Raw genomic sequence first — 19,579 nt, 5'->3', positions numbered from 1 at the left:
GAAAGAGGGATTGCGTCCAGCACTCTAAGCTGAGCAGGTTTGCAGCTTGGTACTAAAAAAAGGTTTCTCTCTCCAAGGACTCTGCACCAAGATAAGTAAAACCGGTTTGTTAATTTTATACACAAGTGGTATTTCAAATACATGGTTTTGCATAATTGAAATATAGAGGCAAGTTTCAGGAAGCAAGTTATGATGTTGTAAGGTGCTGTAAAGCTATTTCTTGTTGCTAATGTGCTTAATCGTGGTTTGAATTAGTGTGTCTTAATATAAAAGCTGCTAACTGGTCAGTGTCATCACTCCTGTGGTGCAGTAACATTCCTCAGTTTTACCAAATGGAAATAGTTGGGTTCTAGTCCAGGATCTTATTCAAAAGGGTTCTGGTCCAAACTCATAACATAACCAAATTCAGGACATATAAATCACTTTAAAACTCGGCCAAATAGGTGTTGGACTCAGTTCAGTCGCACAAATTAAAGCAACAAACTTATAACAGTCTCTACTTTAATTTAAAAAATAAAATTCATGGAAAATTCCAATGTTTCTGGATGGATTCCACTGTTGCTGCATTATGCTACTTATACATGATTAGATATTTTCATTTCTGACTATATCTATTAAATGGATCAGTATACAGTATGCTGCTCAGGAAACAGACTGAAGGTTTCAGATATTACCAAACTCCCAAACCAATATTTGCCTGCAGTCAAAGCAGATAAGGTACTGCGTTGCAAAAGAAAAATGATGTACAAATCAAAGGCAGATTTGGTCAGACACCAATAATGTGGTCAAAGGTTAGACACCATAACTATGGTGGAGTTTTGAGTGACCAATTACAGGAAATATATTATTTTCAAATAACTTCCTCAGTGGGAAGCAGATGGTGAATGAAATAGATTAAGTTTTCAATTTGTTTCATTTTTGAGATTACATTTTAGTTTTTAAATGATGTAATTTCCAGGAAGAAATGTGCCAGCCTACAATGGTGCAATGTGCTATCAGAAATACACAGACAAGTGGGTCTCTGCAATAGGTTTAGCAAACAGGTTTCGCAGAACCACTTCAATGCCAGACGGACGCAAACATTTGGGATGTTTATCCATTATCAGAATCAAATGTCTCAAAATGTCAATAACTGTAGGCTGACTGAGTGCATGTCCAGAATTTGTAGCTTTTCTTTACTTAAACAGAACAATTTTACTCACTATTGTCCATCGTTTACAAAGAGTTACGCAAGCATCATTCATAGAAGTGTCGTAACTGCAAAACAAATGCCATGATACTCATTAGCTTCAGCCCAAGAATTAACCTTGGATCAAAAGTCAAAGCAAACCGATTCAACAACAAGCTGTGGGATGATGGCAGCATTTTTCAGAAAGTAATCATCTGCAGTTCAACTTGGGGCACTTTACTTTCATACAGGTTTGAAATACACTGTTTGTGCCAAATGAAATCTCTATTGCACAATTCTGCACCTATGGTTATAGGTTCCATCAGTACAAAGGTCAATTGAAGAAAGCACACCCCCTCTCGTCATCCAATAGTGGAAGCAGGTCTTTAAATTTTTTAAGGCAGAGCTTGATAGATTATAGATTAACGAGGGGGTGAAAGGTTATCGGGGGTAGGCAGGAATGTGGGGTTGAGGTTGCAATCAGATCTTCCATGAGCTTTTTGAATGATGTAGCAGACTGGGGGAGGGGGGGGGGGGGCGAGGCAGTTTACCCTTAGTTCGTATGTTTGTAAACAATTCTAATTTCCAGGTGTCTTATGCCTTCTAGGGGCTTTACATAGTAACTTCTATGCAGTGTTAATGTAAGCTTACTTGTGACAATAAAGATTATTATTCTGTACTATAGAGATTCTATGATAGGTTCCCCTCTCCAAACATTACAGGAAAAACTACTTGTGCATGTCAGTGAGAAATCTTGATGGATTAAATGGCCTCCTGCACTGTGGGGATTCTATGATCTTCCAAACGCAAGTACAAAATTTGAGGTGACATTCTGCCCATTACACATGCATACGCAAATCACATTTTCAAAATGTAAGATGGAGATTAAAGCCACATGAAATAATTTTTTTTAAATTTACTGCTCCAGAGCAGAACAGCAGGCCACTTCTAATCGAGATGGCAATAATTATCACATATTTAAAAATTTCATATATCATGTTCTTCAAGTGAAACAGATAATCTAACATACCAGTTGAATAAATTATGTAAGTAAAGTGTTAACCTTTATGTTGTTGTTTAATTTCAGAAACCTTACTGGAATAAGGGAGAGGGGACTCACTGTGGTGTGAATGGTGGCATTCCAGGAGAATGGAACCAGGCATCCCAGTCAACCTTATTCAAAATCTCAGTCTAGTGAAAAGTAAAAACATTAATGCAGTACTGTATATTGATTAATGGCTACCTTCTAATGCAAAAAAATACGCTCATGTAATGTAATGAAAATAGAATAAATTTAAGGTGACAGTTTCATGTTGAGCTCTCTCAATGTGTATCGGCACAGATTACAATTTGGAGCCTGCCTTAGGTACCTTAGTGTGTGCAAGTATCAATTATTCCTGGAATCAGATCCCATGCCCCTCGCATTCTGAAACTGATTCACACTGCTCAATACCTACATATTACCAAACCTGCTCAATATCTATTTGTTACTAAATGTAAAGGACATCATAAACCATTTGTTTTAATGTTCAAATCGGATGTTCTTGTTCCCCAATATTTTCTAGGATGGGGTTTTCAAGCTTCCCTGAACACCATGCCGTTTCAGCTCCATGACAACAGGCCTGAATGACTGTCAGGGAACAATGGAAAAGGCTGCAGCCGAGGATAAGGCAAGTTATGTGGTGACGGTGGAATGGAGGTGTGGGGTGTCAACTGTTGATCAGACTTCAGGAAAGATATCCTGGTTGGGTTATTTGGAGATGGTGGATGAGGAATCCAAGAGAGATCAGAAGAAGTCAGTTTGTTGTTGGAGCAGGTGGGAAATTGAATAGTTGGGGGGGATGTTTACAGGTTATTTTGTTTGGCCTGGAAGAAACACTAATTCCCCCTGATCCACAAGCTGTGCGGTAAAAGCACATTCCTGATGGATCCAGTCCTTCTCAATTCCTTTTTACTTGTTGGATTTTCCCACGGCCGAAATCCAACCAACACATGTTAAAGATAGAAACTGCATAAAAATGGAAGCACCCGGCCAGCTTAAATACATTATTGATAGTGAGGTGGATAGTCTAAGGCAACAGACTTTGGTTTGATTTATTATTGTCAGGTGTATTAGTATACAGTGAAAAGTATTGCTTCTTGCATGATGTGCAAACAATGCATACCATACATAGGGAAGGCAGGAGAGACTGAACAAGAGTAAAAGATAGATTTAGAGGGTATGCTGGGCACAGCTTGCAAGAAGTCGCCTCGCTCCGGTGCCATTTTTCTTTGAGACTGATATTGATCAGCTGCTAAATTGGGCAGAGCAATGGCAGATGGAATTTAATCCTGATAAGTGCAATGTGATGCATTTTGGAAGGTGGAACAAGGCTTGGATATACACAATGAATGGTAGGTCCCTAGGGAGCATTGAGGAACAAAGGGACCTTGGTGGACAAGTCCATGATGCCTGGTAGATAGGGTGGTGAAGGAGGCATACGGAATGCCTGCCTTCATTAGCCGTAATGTGGAGATGCCAGCATTGGACTGGGGTGGGCACACTAAGAAGTCTTACAACACCAGGTTAAAGTCCAACAGGTTTGTTTCGAATCACTGGCTTTTGGAGCACTGCTCCTTCCTCAGGTGAATGCATCCGAGGAAGGAGCAGTGCTCATACTTTCGACTATTCATACTTTAACGAATTGGGGCCGGAACAAACATTGTCATTTTTATTTTCAAAAGAGCAAGAGAACATACATAGCAACAGTTATGGTCAGTCTCGCTCAATTTAGTCAGTATAAGGCTTATTCACATAGTAATGCCAAACTGGACAATCTACCCTTCTTTGTGCAACAGCCTCCTACATTCTAACCTCAAGTCTAACAAAAGGTACACTCCAGCAGCTTTCTCTTAACCCAATTATCATGTTTCTGTCTCTTATTTCCATGTCCAGAATCAGAGGGAAGAACCCGTGTCTGGCATGACGTAGCAAGTACACAGGACCTGGAATCTCAAAAAATAATAAAAGACGTCTACTGATTACCTGGACAAGCTAACAAATTGCTCCCTGATTTTGTTCTTTGGGTAAACTTAAACGCCAAGTCATGAACGTTTTAGCTACCTTTTGTCTTTCAAATTTAACATGGAGCCGGGAGCAGTATCATAGGATACTTGGAATACTCCTTCTTGGACACACTCATCTCCATCAAGGACAGTCACCTCAGCCCTTCACTTTACCGCAAGCCCACGGATAACCTCACTATGGCTCCACTTCTCCAGCTTCCAACCTAAACACGTTAAAAGAAGCCATCCCCTATGGACAAGCCCTCCGTATACACAGGGTCTATCACCTCTATCACCCTCCCAGGCAGTGCATTCCAGACCATCACCACCCGCTGGGTAATCCCCCCTAAACCTCCTACCCCTCACTTTGAACTTCTGTCCCCTCGCAACTAACCCTTCAACTCAGGGGAACAGCTGCCCCATATCCATCCTGTCCAGGCCCCTCATAATCTTGTCCACCTCGATCAGGTCACCCCTCAGTCTTCTCTGCTCCAAAGAAAACAACCCAAGCCTATACAACCTCTCTTTATAACTTAAATATTCCATCCCAGGCAACATTCTGGTGAATCTTCTCTGTACCCTCTCCAGTATAATTTCACCCTCCCTATAATATGGCGACCAGAATTGCATACAGTATTTCAGCTGTGGCCTCACCAAAGTTCTATAGAACTCCATCATGACCTCCCTGCTTTTGGAATCTATGCCCCAATTGATAAAAGTGAGTGCGCCAAATGCCTTTCTCACCACCCTATTAATCTGTCTTCTGCCTTCAGAGATCTCTGGATGAACACGCCAAGGGCCGTTTGTTCTTCGGAGCTTCCCAGTGTCAGACCTTTCATAGTATACTTCCTTGTCAAATTATCCTTCCCAAAGTGTATCACCTCACACTTTTCAGGGTTAAATTCCATCTGCCACTTACCCGCCCATTTGCCCATCCCGTCTATATCTTCCTAATACTCAAGACACTCAACCTTGCTGTTAACCACCCGGCCAATCTTTGTGTCATCCACAAACGTACTGATTCTATCCCCCACATAGTAATCTATGTAATTTATATTAATGACGAACAATAGGGGGCCCAGCACGGATCCCTGTGGTACTCCACTGGTCACTGGCTTCCAGACATTAAAGCAGCCGTCTATCATCACCCTCTGTCTGCTACCGCTTAGCCAATTATGAACCCACCTTATCAAATCACCCTGTATCCCATATGCATTTGCCTTTTTAATAACTCTCCCATGTGGGATTTTGTCAAAGGCATTGCTGAAATCCATGTAAACTACATCAACTGTACTACCCTCATCTACACACTTGGGTTACACGCTCCAAAAATTCAATCACATTTGTTAGGCACGACCTCCCCTGACAAAGCCGAAGTAAACCTTAAAAATGTAACATTTTGGTGATGGACTGCAACTTTCCCATTAAGGACTGCTAGTTAGGTCACATGGAGACCTGGTTTTATTTGCCATCTTTTTTGTTGCCTTTGTCAATGTAGCAGATGGTGCCCTTCCAACTCAATGTCCTGTCAGGTTGGAGGCTTTGTTGCACCAATGGTTTTCTAGGACCCATTCTCAAAGAACGTTAATAGCAAATTTATTAACGTCTAGAATTCTTAAGGAAATAGGTTTTGGCGAGCGTGGAAGGCTCACCAAGTTAGGTGGTACATGAAAGAATGGGCGGCACGGTGGCAAAGTGGTTAGCACTGTTGCCTCGGAGCACCAGGGACCCAGATTTGATCCTGGCCTTGGGTAACTGTGTGGAGTTTGCACTTTCTCTCCGTGTCTGTATGGGTAGCCTCTGGGTGCTCCCGTTTCTGCCCAGTCCAAAGACATGCAGGTTAGGTGGATTGGTTATGATAAAATTGCCCCTTAGTGTCCAGGGATGTTCAGGCTAAATAGGGTTGCAGTGATAGGGTGGGGAGTGGGTCTAAACATGCTGCTCTTTCGGAGGATCGGTGCACACTCGATGGGCCGAATGGTCTCCTTCCGCACTGTAGGGATTCTATGATTCTATAGCGATGCTGCATTTAACTTGGTCAGGGCGTAATAACATAACCAGTGTTATAGAAACTAAATGAAACTTGGACAACTTCTTGCAGTGTTATGATGTGGCTGCTAGGCATGGTGGCTCACCCATTTCATGTTGCGAGGTTACACTGTTCAGCCTGCGAGTGGAAAGTGGGGAGATGTGGATTCCAAATGCTCCCTCCGAGGCACCATTATTACAGAGTTCATTTAAAAAAAAATGTTATACCTGTACATATGTGCAAAGCTAAGAGTGAAAAGTGCAAAACAAAAACGCTGATAACTTTCAGATTTCTATATTTTTGGGATTACTGACATTTAAAGTAATGCAGAGAAATTCCTAACTAAAATGACAATAAAAAAAAAAAACTTAATTCCACATATTCATCTAAAGGAACTAACCTTATCACTAAAATACGAATACAGGCAATTCTTCCAGTCTTCCGTGGTTACACTGCTGTAGGCAAATATCTGAATATATGCCTTGACAAATCCCATGAAGATATCTAGCAACAAGTGCAAAAAAATAGGTTTCTTCAATTTGACTAATCTAAAGGAATGCAAATCATAATGTCCATTTACAAAGCCAAATTTTAATTTCCAACATGCAGAATTCACCTGGTCCTCCAAGTAGCTCCTCCAGATGGTAAAGTAAAGCAAATCCCTTTTCATATGGAACTGATGAGAATGCATCATCAGGGTCAGTGTCACAGAGTCTGGGGACCAGACTGGTCAAAGGATTAGTCGCACCAAATGTCTCAATCTAACAGAAAGCATGAATTTCAATTACCTATCAATTTCTGAAAAGATAGCACCTACTAACAAAATTATATTAACCTATTTATAATTCAAAGTTTATGCTTCATCCTGGTCCATGGAAATCAAATTAGAATTAGTACAAAAGCAATGGAGTGTGGATGCTGGAGATCTGAAATAAAACCAGGAGAACACAGAGTCAAATCAGGCGGCATCTGTGGAGAGAAACAAAATTAAAATGAGTTCCTTTATTTAAAAATCAACTTTTGAGGTCAGGTGCTAATATAAAGGTTATATATACACACACACACATATTTCCTCTGCAGGCATAGTAATTATGCAGGCTTGAGCGAAATGCACAGTGATTCTGCTGTTGGAAAATGGAGATGAAAATATTTGAAGTAGAACTCAATGCTAATGAATAATATCACCACATTCCATCCAAACAGCACTCAAAACAATAGTTCCCATTCATCACTCCCGTTAGGTACACTAAACACGTTCCCAATGAAACAATTGATACAGTCCAGGCTTCCGCTGAAAATTTTGCCGTGCGCTAATAGCAAAGGGATGGTTTTTATTAGCAAGTAGAGTCTACAAACTAAAATGATGTCCTTCCATGTTCTGTGAATGGGATAGTTTGCGCAGAACCTCTAATTGCAGCATTGCTGGAGACCATTAAACTCTCCTGTTATTTTTGAATGTCCTAGATATAGAAATTACAAAACTAAAACTAGGTTATATATTTATGCTTGGTGCCAATCATAAATACATGGGTTTGATGCATAGAAGTTGTGAAACAAGAAAAAAGGATATTTTACTTGAAAACAAAAGATGAAAGGTGTCTATTGGATTCCTGAGGACCTATTAATTTTGTGGCAATGTACAAATTCATTAGCATGAGGAACAAAGTCTTCATATCCTGGCTAATATACAAATCATACAGCTGGCCTTTAATTGGTATTTTAGGAAGGTAGCTTTATAACTTGCTTTTCAGGGAAGTACAAGTAGGCTTTTATTTTCAAAGCAAGAAAAATTACCAGTAGATGCGGTTTGGAAGATAATTAAAAGGATTTTAAAATAGTGAATTACAAGTTACAGTGCCTCGACACATGGGAGTTACTGCATAACTTAGGCCACTGGAACCCACTTAATTAGAAGATCAGCGACTTGCTGTTTAAAAGAAAAATAGGGAAACAAATCTGTCCGTTAGATGTATTCAGTTATAAATGTACATATAACTACAAACAGCAATAGAAAGTGGGAATTATTAAATAATGCTGTCAACTCAAGAAAAGGAATAGACTCATCACTGTTCAAAATTAATAAATCCAAGAATTCCACACAAACCTTGTGAAGTTCACAAAGGCAACAGCACCATCCACTGGAATAAAGATGCTGCACGAATAAACTAAAGACAGACAGCTTTTCAAAGCTATCACTCACATTTTGAAAGCCTCCTTTGATCATTAATATGTATTCATTAGTCTTTTGCGTATCTCCCACCATTGCCATAGGATGTCTAGGCCTGAAGCTCTGGAATTTCCTCCCTAACCCATCTCTCCCCCTTTTAAGATATTCCTTCAAACACAATTCTCTAGCAAAGCTTTTGGTCACCTGTCCCAAGGTCTTTCTTTGGCTTGGTGTCAATTTTATTTGACTATACTCCTGTGGAGCACCATGTCATTTTACTACATTAGATGCACTACATAAATGCGAATTGTTGTGGTCACGTCATGGGGAATGCTCGATTCCACCCTCATCAGCTGCTGTCAATGTCAGGCCAATTCCTTGTCCAGTCTCCCTGCAACTTGGCCTGAGCCTCTGCCGTGGCTCTCACTGCCATTCACAAAACAGAAAATTTAGTGCTATAATCACAAAGCATTGTACAAAATGGTAGTCACAGACTGGCAGAAAGAGGGAGCTAACTGAGGTCAGCCTTCATCTCACACATCAACTTATTCCAATGCCTGCAAAGGGGTGTAACATTGCACGGAGCAACTAAATGGTCTAATTATTTATTTTTAAAGTAAAAGATACTAATTTGAAGCAGCATTAACTGTAATATGCACAGCATCTTGTAATTCTCAAAAGGATCATAATTAATTAACTCACCGCTTCGAGAAGATCCTTCCAGCCTCCTATAGCTGCAAATTGCCTGTGTTTCTCATCAAACATGGAACGGCCTATCATACGCTCCAAATACACTGTGTGGCCCTCATTTAACCTAGTGTTATTAAAGAAATACAACAACATTTACTCCCAGTGTTATCAACAGCTCCACAAACTGTCCATTTTTAAGGCAGTGTATGGGATCAACAGATTATTTTATGAATGGAAGAGACACTCTACATGCCATGCCTGACTGGATGAGCAGCCAGACATACATTCTCAGCACAAGGGAGCGCACAACTGAAGCAATGAGTTTTTTGTAGCACTGAAAAATTATTGAATTAGAAACCAACTTAAAACTGGCACAATGAAGTTCTGTATAAAAACATACAGCATAATTATGCCCAAAAAATAGTTACAGATGATCTTCCCCTTCATAGAAACCACCTTCTCAAAAGTCAAGTCACCACTTGAGGTAAACAAAAATGGGTACAGTTCAGCAAGTATGCTGGTGGGCCAGTCAAAGAGCAGTAGCTGTCAGGCAATTCCAAATAAAAAGGTGGCCACCCAGCCCATTGATCCAGAAAAACCTTCCTTACCATCATTGCAGCATGCAAATGTGTCTTCAATTGTTTGGATGTGGCAAGAACTCACTACTATTTTGAGTGCGTCATGGGACAATGATCAGATACCATAAGAGGAGTAGGCCATTTAGCTCCCATTCAGTGAGATCATGACTGATCTGTGACCTGAACATCATGTAGCTTACACCCCTTAACATTTTTGGTTAATAAAAGTTTTCAATCTCAGATTTTAAATGAACTGACCAAGCATCAATTGCTGTTTGCAGAATAGAGTTCAAAACTTCTACCACACTCAGTGTAGTATAGTTCCTTATTTCACTCCCGAAATATCTGGCTGCAATTTTTACTTTGGCTATCTTAGATTTCCCCAACCAGGAAGTGGTTTCTCACTATCTACTCTAAATGTTCCCCGGAATATCCTGAAAACCTAATTCAATTTTACCTCTTAACATTCAAATTCCATTTTTTAGTCTACATTATTTAAACAACACAGCTTAGGAGAAAGCCTGCTTGATTGGCACCCCAATACCTTCACAGGTGCAGTGGTTGCAACGTGCATCACATACAAAATACACCCCAGCAACTCACCAAGGATTCTTTGATAGAATCTTCCAAACCCATTATGTCTACGATCAAGAAGTGATGTGGAGATGCCGGCACTGGACTGGGCTTGCAAAATCCTACCAACTCTACTGCCTTGAGACAATTCACACCTCTTTAACCTGGGGTTACCCCTATCTCTGGATCTGTATAGATTTAATTACCTGCAAATGCTTGCATTCTAAGCATTATCTGGCATCTGAATTTATCTATATATATGTTTCTGGAACGTACCTATTCATTCACCCGAGGATGGAGCAGTGCTCCGAAAGCTAGTGTTTGAAACAAAGCTGTTGGACTCTAACCTACTGCAATCAAGGACAAGGGCAGTAGACACATGGGAACACCACCATGTGGAAGATTCTCTCAAGCCACTCACCACACTGACTTGAAGCTATATCACGGTTCCTTCACGATCACTGGGTCAAAATCCTGGAACTCGCTCCCTAATAGCACCATGGGTGTACCTACACCACACAAGGCTGCAGTCGTTTGAAGATGGCAGCTCACCACCACCTTGGAATCATAGAATCCCTACAGTGCCGGAGGCTATTCGCCCAGCAAGTCTGCACTGACCCTTTTGAAAGAGCACCCTACCTAGGCCCACTCCCCCGTAAACCCGTAACCCCTCCTAACCTTTGAGCACTAAGGGACAATTTACCATGGCCAATTCACCTAACCTGCACATCTTTGGACGAAACCGGAGCACCCGGAGGGAACCCACGCAGACACGGGGAAAAAGTACAAACTCCACACAGTCAAAGGCCGGAATTGAACCTGGGTCCCTGGCGCTGTGAAGCAACAGTGCTATCCGCTGTGCCACGCCTTCTCAAGGATAATTCGGCAATAAATGCTCGCATCGTCAATGAGGTGCATCCCATGAGACGTTTTGTTAAAATTTTATCTACTTTTTAGTTCTATGTAGGTTTTTTCCAAAAACACTAACTTGCACAAATATAAACATTGGAAAAATCTTAAATACATATTGCCCCAAGTTTAACAAGCTACACGTATTGGAGGCAAAAAGCATCACTTCTTTCCCTAATCCCCAACTTTACACAATTTCAGTTGACCAAACCGCCAGTAGTTTGGAAAAATGCCATAGTTAACCAGGGTACAAGTAACTACAGATCTACATTGTACAATTGAAATGATGAGTAAACTTGAGCATTATTTCCATGCTGGTAACTCACTTAACAGCAGCGACTACTTTAGAAAGGAAACGTCTGCCATAAGACATAGGAGCAGAATTAGGCCACTCGGCCCATCGAGTCTGCTCCGCCATTCAATCATGGCTGATGTTTGTCTCATCCCCATTCTCCTGCCTTTTCCCATAACCCCTGACCCCCTTATTAATCAAGAACCTATCTATCTCTGTCTTAAAGACACTCCGTGATTTGGCCTCCACAGCCTTCTGCGTCAAAGAGTTCCACAGATTCACCACCCTCTGGCTGAAGAAATTCCTCTTCATCTCAGTTTTAAAGGATCATCCCTTTAGTCTGATATTGTCCCCTCTGGTTCGAGTTTTTCCTACAAGTGGAAAGATCCTCTCCACATCTACTCTATCCAGGCCTCGCAGTATCCTGTAAGTTTCAATAAGATCCCCCACTCATCAATGAGGACAGACCCAGGGTCCTCAACCGTTCCTCATACGACAAGCTCTTCATTCCAGGGATCATTCTTGTGCACCTCCTCTGGACCCTTTCCAAGGCCAGCACATCCTTCCTTAGATACGGGGCCCAAAATTGAAAATGAACTGAAAATAGTTTATTGTCACAAGTAGGCTTCAATGAAGTTACTGTAATTGCTCACAACACTCCAAATGGGGTCTGACCAGAGCCTCATGCAGCCTCAGAAGTACATCCCTGGTCTTGTGCTCTAGCCCTCTCGACATGAATACCAACATTGCATTTGCCTTCCTAACTACCGATTGAACATGCACGTTAACCTGCCTGATTAACTGTTGACTTTGAGGGAGTATCAAATCAATTAGACTGCGGGAAGTCCTATAATGTGAGGTACCTATATTGAAAAGTGGGAAGAAGAACTAGGGGCAGACATCTGAATCGAAGCACTGCACATGGCAAACTTCACCTCCACATGCACAGGCTGAGCCTAACGCAGCTAAAGGTGGTGCATAGGGCACACCTAACCAGAACATAAATGAGCAGGTTTTTTCCAGAGGTGGAGGACAAATGCAAATGGTGCCAGGGAGGTCTGGCAACCACACCCACATGTTCTGGGAATGCCCCAGACTTGTCAGGTACTGGATGTCCTTCTTTGATCTCACGTCCAACGTTGTGGGAGTGAGGTAGTGGCAGTCTTCGGAGTCATAGATCATAGAATTTACAGTGCAGGAGGCCATTCCGCCCATCGAGTCTGCACCGGCCCCTGGAACGAGTACCCTGCCCAAGTCCACAACTCCACCCGATCTCCATAACCCAGTAACCCCACCCAACACTAAGGGCAATTTTGGACACTAAGGGCAATTTAGCATGGACAATCCACCTAACTTGCCCATCTTTGGACTATGGGAGGAAACCGGAGCACCCAGAGGAAACCCATGCACACACAGGGAGAACGTGCAGATTCCGCACAGACAGTGACCAAGCCGGGAATCGAACCTGGGACCCTGGAGCTGTGAAGCAATTGTGCTAACCACCGTGCTACCTCTCTTAGAGCAGCCAGAGCTTTATATGGGGAGCGGAGCTGACACCCAAGCCTTTGCCTCCCGGAGACGCCTGCTCGGCTGCACCAGCCAATGCTGCAGACTGGCTGTCCGACCTGGCAGAATTTCCGGTTGGAGAATTTGCCATCTGTGGGATGGAAGCAGGCTTTCACAGGAAGTGGAAGCCGTTCATCAACTTGTTTCAAGACTTGTTCGTGGCTAGCAACCAAGTGGGGTGCGAAGAAAGACGGTGGGAGACACAGACAAGTCACAGATCAAGGAAAAGAAACAAAGAGAGGGGACAAATGCACCCAACAGGATCACAGGGAACAAGCGGAAGGGAAGAAAACCACAAGAGACCGGTTTGCCGGCAAACGAATGCCTGAATCACAATGGATCCAAACTATTGTAAATACGTGTTTTGGCAATGTAAAGTTAGCAAGCAACGTGTTTGCGTTAAGAGGGGAGGAAGTTGTTGGTATAGTTGTCTTTTGGAAGTTTTTCTTTTGTTGATACATGGGCTAGTTGGTTTTGCTTTGGAAATTCTTGATGCAAAATATTAAAGTATTTTTAAAAATAGAGTTTTAGATCATTTATATTTCTACATGAATGTGTGTGCGCGCGTGCGTGTGTGTATATGTATGAATGTGTTGGGCACAGTTTAAGTTTAAGATCAATTTATATTTCTGTGGTTGTGTTAAGGAAACTTGTTTCACTTTAAACGTTGCCTGTGGATCCTCGTTGTTCATATACATGCATCTTTGAAGGGAAGCTAAAGCAAACATAGAGTTAAAAAAAGTGTTGACAAGAGGCCACAGGGAAACAGAAAGCAGTTTCAATTTCAGTTGGTGATTATACTTGAAGGTTAAGGGAGTCTCTGTCCAGGTGGACATACCAGCGGATTGCTGAGGAAAATAAGTCCGTGTGCATATAGAGTGGGGGTAGTTAGGAAGGGGCATCGTGTAGCCAGTTACATTTTTTCTCCATTTAATTATAATACTGTACATAATAGAAGGTAACTTATGTTAGTTACAAACTTGGTGACTGCAGTTTATTGGGTTCAACCAAGGACCTCAGGTATTTTAAATAAAATCTAATTTCACCTGTCTTGCGACTCCGGGTCAAGCGGGGCTAGAATCGACCCCATACTAGTCTAGGGTGTCGTAACAAAAAGAACAGGAATCCGGAAAAGGTCATGCGAAGTGAGATCAAGATTGGAGAGTAGAAGGTTCAAGTTAATAGAGAGTTACAAATGGAACAGCTGACCATGGAATGTGGACTTGCAAGAAGCCAGAGGTCCCAGGAGACCCAGGTTGCCTGTGAAGCAGTGATATTCTGTTGGCATAGCTGGGTTTGAGAGAGATTGCGAGGAAGGCAAAGCTTAAAATGCATATGGCGCTCCAGGACAGAGAAACATCAGAAGGAGAGGTTGATACCCTGGAGATGGATTCTTGGTGAAGACATCAAGAGAAAGCATAGTTTGGGAGAATACTCCAAGGCATATTCTTCAAGAGCAGAGATTGGAAACCCTCCTGTGAAAGATACGGGTTCTAGTGAGACCAGTTGGCTTATACGACATCTTGGGAGGAGGAGGAGGGGGGGCGCGCATAGAAGTTGTTTTGTTGGCATTGAAACCAAGTGGCCATAGTGTGATGTGTCTAACCACAGTTCCCCGATTTGTTTACGTGGACTACATGCTTACTGTGAACATTAGAGTACAAGTTGGATTTTTGTAACTGGCGTTATTTTTACAATTCTGTATATATCTTTAAAAGTATAGCTAGGGTGAAGGAGTAGTGTATTATAGTTAATCTTTTCTTACTTAATAAATGTCTTATTCTTTTGTTAAAAGTACATCTGCAGCCTCTGACACTTTCCAGTAGCCACCCTCCACGTTTCTATGCAGAAAATAAAAGCTAGGATCTATAAAGCCAGGTTCTACCATGGGATCTAACTTGGCCAGTCATAACATCAGCTGGGATCACAAGACATTGCCTTGAAGAATAAACCAGCAAATGGCCATCACTTATTATGTTTAGCAGAAATGGAGCAGTGAAATTAATTTTTTCCTTTATGTGGAGTTGAGATATCTGCCTGAGGATTCTCGGTCGATCGTAAGCCTACATTTAGTAGTCAATGCATACATTGAAATTCTATCTACTTGATTCTTACAGTTCCACATGCTATTAGACTAGCCTTATCAGCAACCTTGTAAATAGGGCCGAGCTATTTATTCATCATGCAAGCTTGATGCTGAAATAGTGCAGGACAATGGCTACCCTGATCAGATCATTTCACACTGTATATCGCACAAACTCATGAATGGGCCTACGGTCATCACTTTTGGCTCTGTAAAGTGCCCAGTCTACCTCAAATTACCCTGGAAGGGCAAGGTATCTCAACAATTTGAGCAACAGGTGAACCTGGTTGTTTCACATTGCTACTAATAAGCACGGTAGCACAAGTGGATAGCACTGTGGATTCACAGCGCCAGGGTTCCAGGTTCAATTCCCCGCTGGGTCACTGTGCGGAGTCTGCACGTTCCCCCAGTGTCTGCGTGGGTTTCCTCTGGGTGCTCCGGTTTCCTCCCACAGTCCAAAGACGTGCAGGTTAGGTGGATTGGCCATGCTAAATTGCCCTCAGTGACCAAAAAGGGTAGGAGGGGTTATTGGGTTCCGGGGATAGGGTGGAAGTGAGGGCTTAAGTGGATCGGTGCAGACTCGATGGGCCGAATGGCCTCTTTCTGCACTGTTCTATGTTCTAATGCTAGTATTCACCACTAACAGGATGCTGATGTTAAGCAGAAATTACCTTCTGCCTGTCACATAAAGAATAATATGGTGTATGAATTTCATTGCAAGTGTGATGCCAAGAATGTAGGTCGTATATAAGACAGGCAGATCACATCAAACAGCATGTCCCTTCTACTGTTCACAAATGGGCAGGATACAGACTGTACCTAACAAGCCTGTGCTTGCAAAACTTAAGTGCCCAACATTCGATAAGTTTCCGCAATTTGACAAAATTTGAAAAACAATCCTCAGTGCTCTAAAACATACACCAACAACCAATTGAAGGTAGTCGGGATTACAGTATGGCCCAGTGTGTGTGTGTACTGAGAGCTCCATAAATTAATATACAAGGCTTTGCAAACAGAAAGAAAACATACACACACTGCGCCTGTTTCAGCTAATAAGTGATAGCCATTTGCTGGTGCATTCCTCAGGGCAAAACCTGGACCGTAATCAAGCTGTCCATTTGAAATTTTGAACAATGCTTGGCAGTTAACTGTCAGTCACCTCAACTGGTGTATTCCTCACGGCAACATCTCTACCAGAGTCCAATTGCCAACCAATCAGCGCTCTCTTCTCAGACAGAATAAAGTTGTTGTTTCCCGACATTGATATTCTTGCAATTGTCCTGATGAGCACAAGGCCAAATGTTTTGGCAAAATTACTTTTCTCAGCAACACATTTTATACTACCAAACTATTTGAACACTGAATTGTGCTATCTTTTTCTTTCCTCAATACTGTACTTTATATTCATCTGCAATTATTCCATTCACATACGTACCTTATCCAATCACTTTCCTTATTTCTGAACTACCTCCTTAGACTGCATTACCATTGCTACTTTGGTGATATTTTTAACAATTAATTTGCATTCATTTCTAAATTGAAGCCATTAATAGAATGTTCCCTTGTCGGCAGTCAAGGCAAAGGCGGCAGAGTCTGATCTAGAATGAAAAGACCCAAATTTCATTCTTTTGGTTTCAATAAAACAGACACCTGGCAGGCAATTTGCCATATTTGGCGATTGTTCCCTCCATTCTTAGTTGGTAAACTTTGAAAATTTGCAAATTGCGTCATTTCTGTTGACATTTAACTTTCAAATGAATAAGAACCAAGCTCAAACAAGAGAGAAGTATAGCTACTGAAATTCCAGTCATTATTCATGTACATACCAGAAATGCTCCCAGGTTTTGTTGGTGACCAGATTTCCTGTCCAACTGTGGGAAATCTCGTGTGCGATTACCTACAAATGCAAATGTTTTCCTGTTCAATCACTTCAATTGTTGAAATGTAATCACTAATGTTTGTGCATTAGAACAAAAACAGCTGTACCAGCAGAACTGGGGGGAGGGGGTGGGGTCTTCATTCGGAAAAAATGAAAATCACTTATTGTCACAAGTAGGCTTCAAATGAAGTTACTGTGAAAAGCCCCTAGTCGCCACATTCCAGCGCCTGTTCGGGAAGGCTGGTACGGGAATTGAACCGCGCTGCTGGCCTGCTTGGTCTACTTTCAAAGCCAGCGATTTAGCCGTGTGCTAAACCAGCCCCTATTCATGGCACTTTGAACAAACTGCAATCAATGGCAGTTGGACACAAATTACTGCCTACATTTTACTTCCTCCACACCCCTCATTTCTCAAAAAAAAGAAACATCACTGAGGTGCAATTGATAAAACAACAAAAAACATCTCAACAGGACTAATCAGAAAATAGCAAGCAAAGACCATTACATCATCTTCAAAGGTATATAGCAACCAAGCAAAGCAATTGAACGAGAAAAATGTATTACAAGGTAGCTCCTTGGATGTCAGTGATGAACACTAGCAATCAGGAAGTAAAGTTAAATCAAGTCAAAGTGAAATCAGGTAATAAAGTAAACAAAGAACAAAGAAAAGTACAGCATAGGAACAGGTCCTTCGGCCCCCAAAGCCTGCGCCGACCATGCTGCCCGTCTAAACTAAAATCTTCTACACTTCCAGGCTCAGTATCCCTTTATTCCCATCTTATTCATGTATTTATCAAGATGCCCCTCAAATATCACTACCGTCCCTGCTTTCACCACCTCCTCCGGCAGCGAGTTCCAGGCATCTACTACCCTCTGTGTAAAAAAAAAACTTGCCTCGTACACCTCCTCTAAACCTTGCCTCTCGCACGTTAAACCTACGCCCCCGAGTAATTGACCCCTCTACCCTGGGAAAAAGTCTCTGGCTATCCAATCTGTCTATGCCCCTCATAATTTTGTAGACCTCTATTGGGTCGCCCCTCAAACTCCTTCGTGCCAGTGAAAACAAACCAAGTTTATTCAACCTCTCCTCATAGCTAATGCCCTCCATACCAGGCAACATCCTGGTAAATCTCTTCTGCACCCTCTCTAAAGCCTCCACATTTTTCTGGTAGTGTGGCAACCAGAATTGAACACTATACTCCAAGTGTGGCCTAACTAAGATTCTATACAGCTGCAACATGACTTGACAAATTTTATACCCAATGAAGGCAAGCATGCCGTATGCCTTCTTGACTCCTTCTCCACCTATGTTGCCCCTTTCAGTGATCTGTGGACCTGTACACCAAGATCTCTCTGGCTGTCAACTTTTGATGGTTCTACCATTCACTATATATTCCCTACCTGTATTAGGCCTTCCAAAATGCATTAACTCACATTTTTGCAGATTAAACTCCATCTGTCATTTCGCGGCCCAAATCTCCAAACGATCTAAATCCTGCTGTATCCTCCGACAATCCTCATCGCTATCCGCAATTCCACCAACCTTTGTGTCGTCTGCAAACTTACTAATCAGACCAGTTACATTTTCCTCCAAATCATTGATCTATACTACGAACAGCAATGTCCCAGCACTGATCCCTGCGGAACACCACTAGTCACAGCCCTCCAATCAGAAAAGCACCCTTCCATTGCTACTCTCTGCCTTCTATGACCTAGCCAGTTCTGTATCCACCTTGCCAGCTCACCTCTGATCCTGTGTGACTTCACCTTTTGTACCAGTCATGAGGGACCTTGTAAAAGGCCTTACCAAAGTCCATATAGACAATATCCACTGCCCTACCTCCAATCATCTTTGTGACCTCCTCGAAAACTCAAGTTAGTGAGACACAACCTCCCCTTTACAAAACCGTGCTGCCTCTTGCTAATATCCAAATGGGAGTAGATCATGTCTCGAAGAATTCTCTCCAGTAATTTCCCTACCACTGACGTAAGGCTCACCGGCCTGTCGTTCCCTGGATTATCCTTGCTACCATTCTTAAACAAAGAAACAACACTGGCTATTCTCCAGTCCTCCGGGACATCACCTGAAGGCAGTGTGGATCCAAAGATTTCTGTCAAGGCCTCAGCAATTTCCTCTCTTGCCTCCTTCAGTATTCTTGGGTAGATTCATAAGGCCCTGGAAACTAATCCACCGTAATATTTTTCAAGACGCCCAACACCTCGTCTTTGTGGATCTCAATGTGACCCAGGCTATCTACACACCCTTCTCCAGACTCAACATCCACCAATTCCTTCTCTTTGGTGAATACTCTTGCAAAGTATTAATTTAGCACCTCGCCCATTTCCTCTGGGTCCACACAGATTCCCTCCCCTGTCCTTCAGTGGGCCAACCCATGGCAACGGAATTAAATATTTTCATGGTACAGGTGGAGCCAGACTCCATACTGGAGGTGGATCAGCAGTATTCCTCGACCCCAATCATGGAATTGCTGGCGGAGAGAAAAAAGCTATGGACTTTGACTTGCTCTCCACTGGGAAAGCAGTGCACCAGCTTCACCAAACACAGCGACCCTCAATGAACATGGAGGCAAAGCCAACAC

The 19,579-nt window shown here is 42.2% G+C and overlaps 1 protein-coding gene across 1 annotated transcript in view; it reads right to left on the bottom strand.

Moving 5' to 3' along the window:
• Positions 1–19,579, bottom strand: part of lta4h (leukotriene A4 hydrolase) — a 77,396-nt gene that overhangs the window by 15,356 nt on the left and 42,461 nt on the right. Inside the window, exons 10-15 of the mRNA XM_038810903.1 lie at positions 16,927–16,997; positions 9,112–9,223; positions 6,859–7,003; positions 6,643–6,746; positions 2,289–2,359; positions 1,203–1,257 (exon numbers count right to left, since the gene is read on the bottom strand). Of these exons, the coding sequence (XP_038666831.1) occupies positions 1,203–1,257; positions 2,289–2,359; positions 6,643–6,746; positions 6,859–7,003; positions 9,112–9,223; positions 16,927–16,997 (558 nt within the window). The remainder of the gene's footprint in view (positions 1–1,202; positions 1,258–2,288; positions 2,360–6,642; positions 6,747–6,858; positions 7,004–9,111; positions 9,224–16,926; positions 16,998–19,579) is intronic.

Source organism: Scyliorhinus canicula, chromosome 11 (genome assembly GCF_902713615.1).
Source record: "Scyliorhinus canicula chromosome 11, sScyCan1.1, whole genome shotgun sequence".
NCBI classification, from domain to species: Eukaryota; Metazoa; Chordata; class Chondrichthyes; order Carcharhiniformes; family Scyliorhinidae; genus Scyliorhinus; species Scyliorhinus canicula.
The sequence above is the reverse complement of the archived record's forward strand: the minus strand, read 5'-3'. Positions and strand labels throughout refer to the sequence as shown.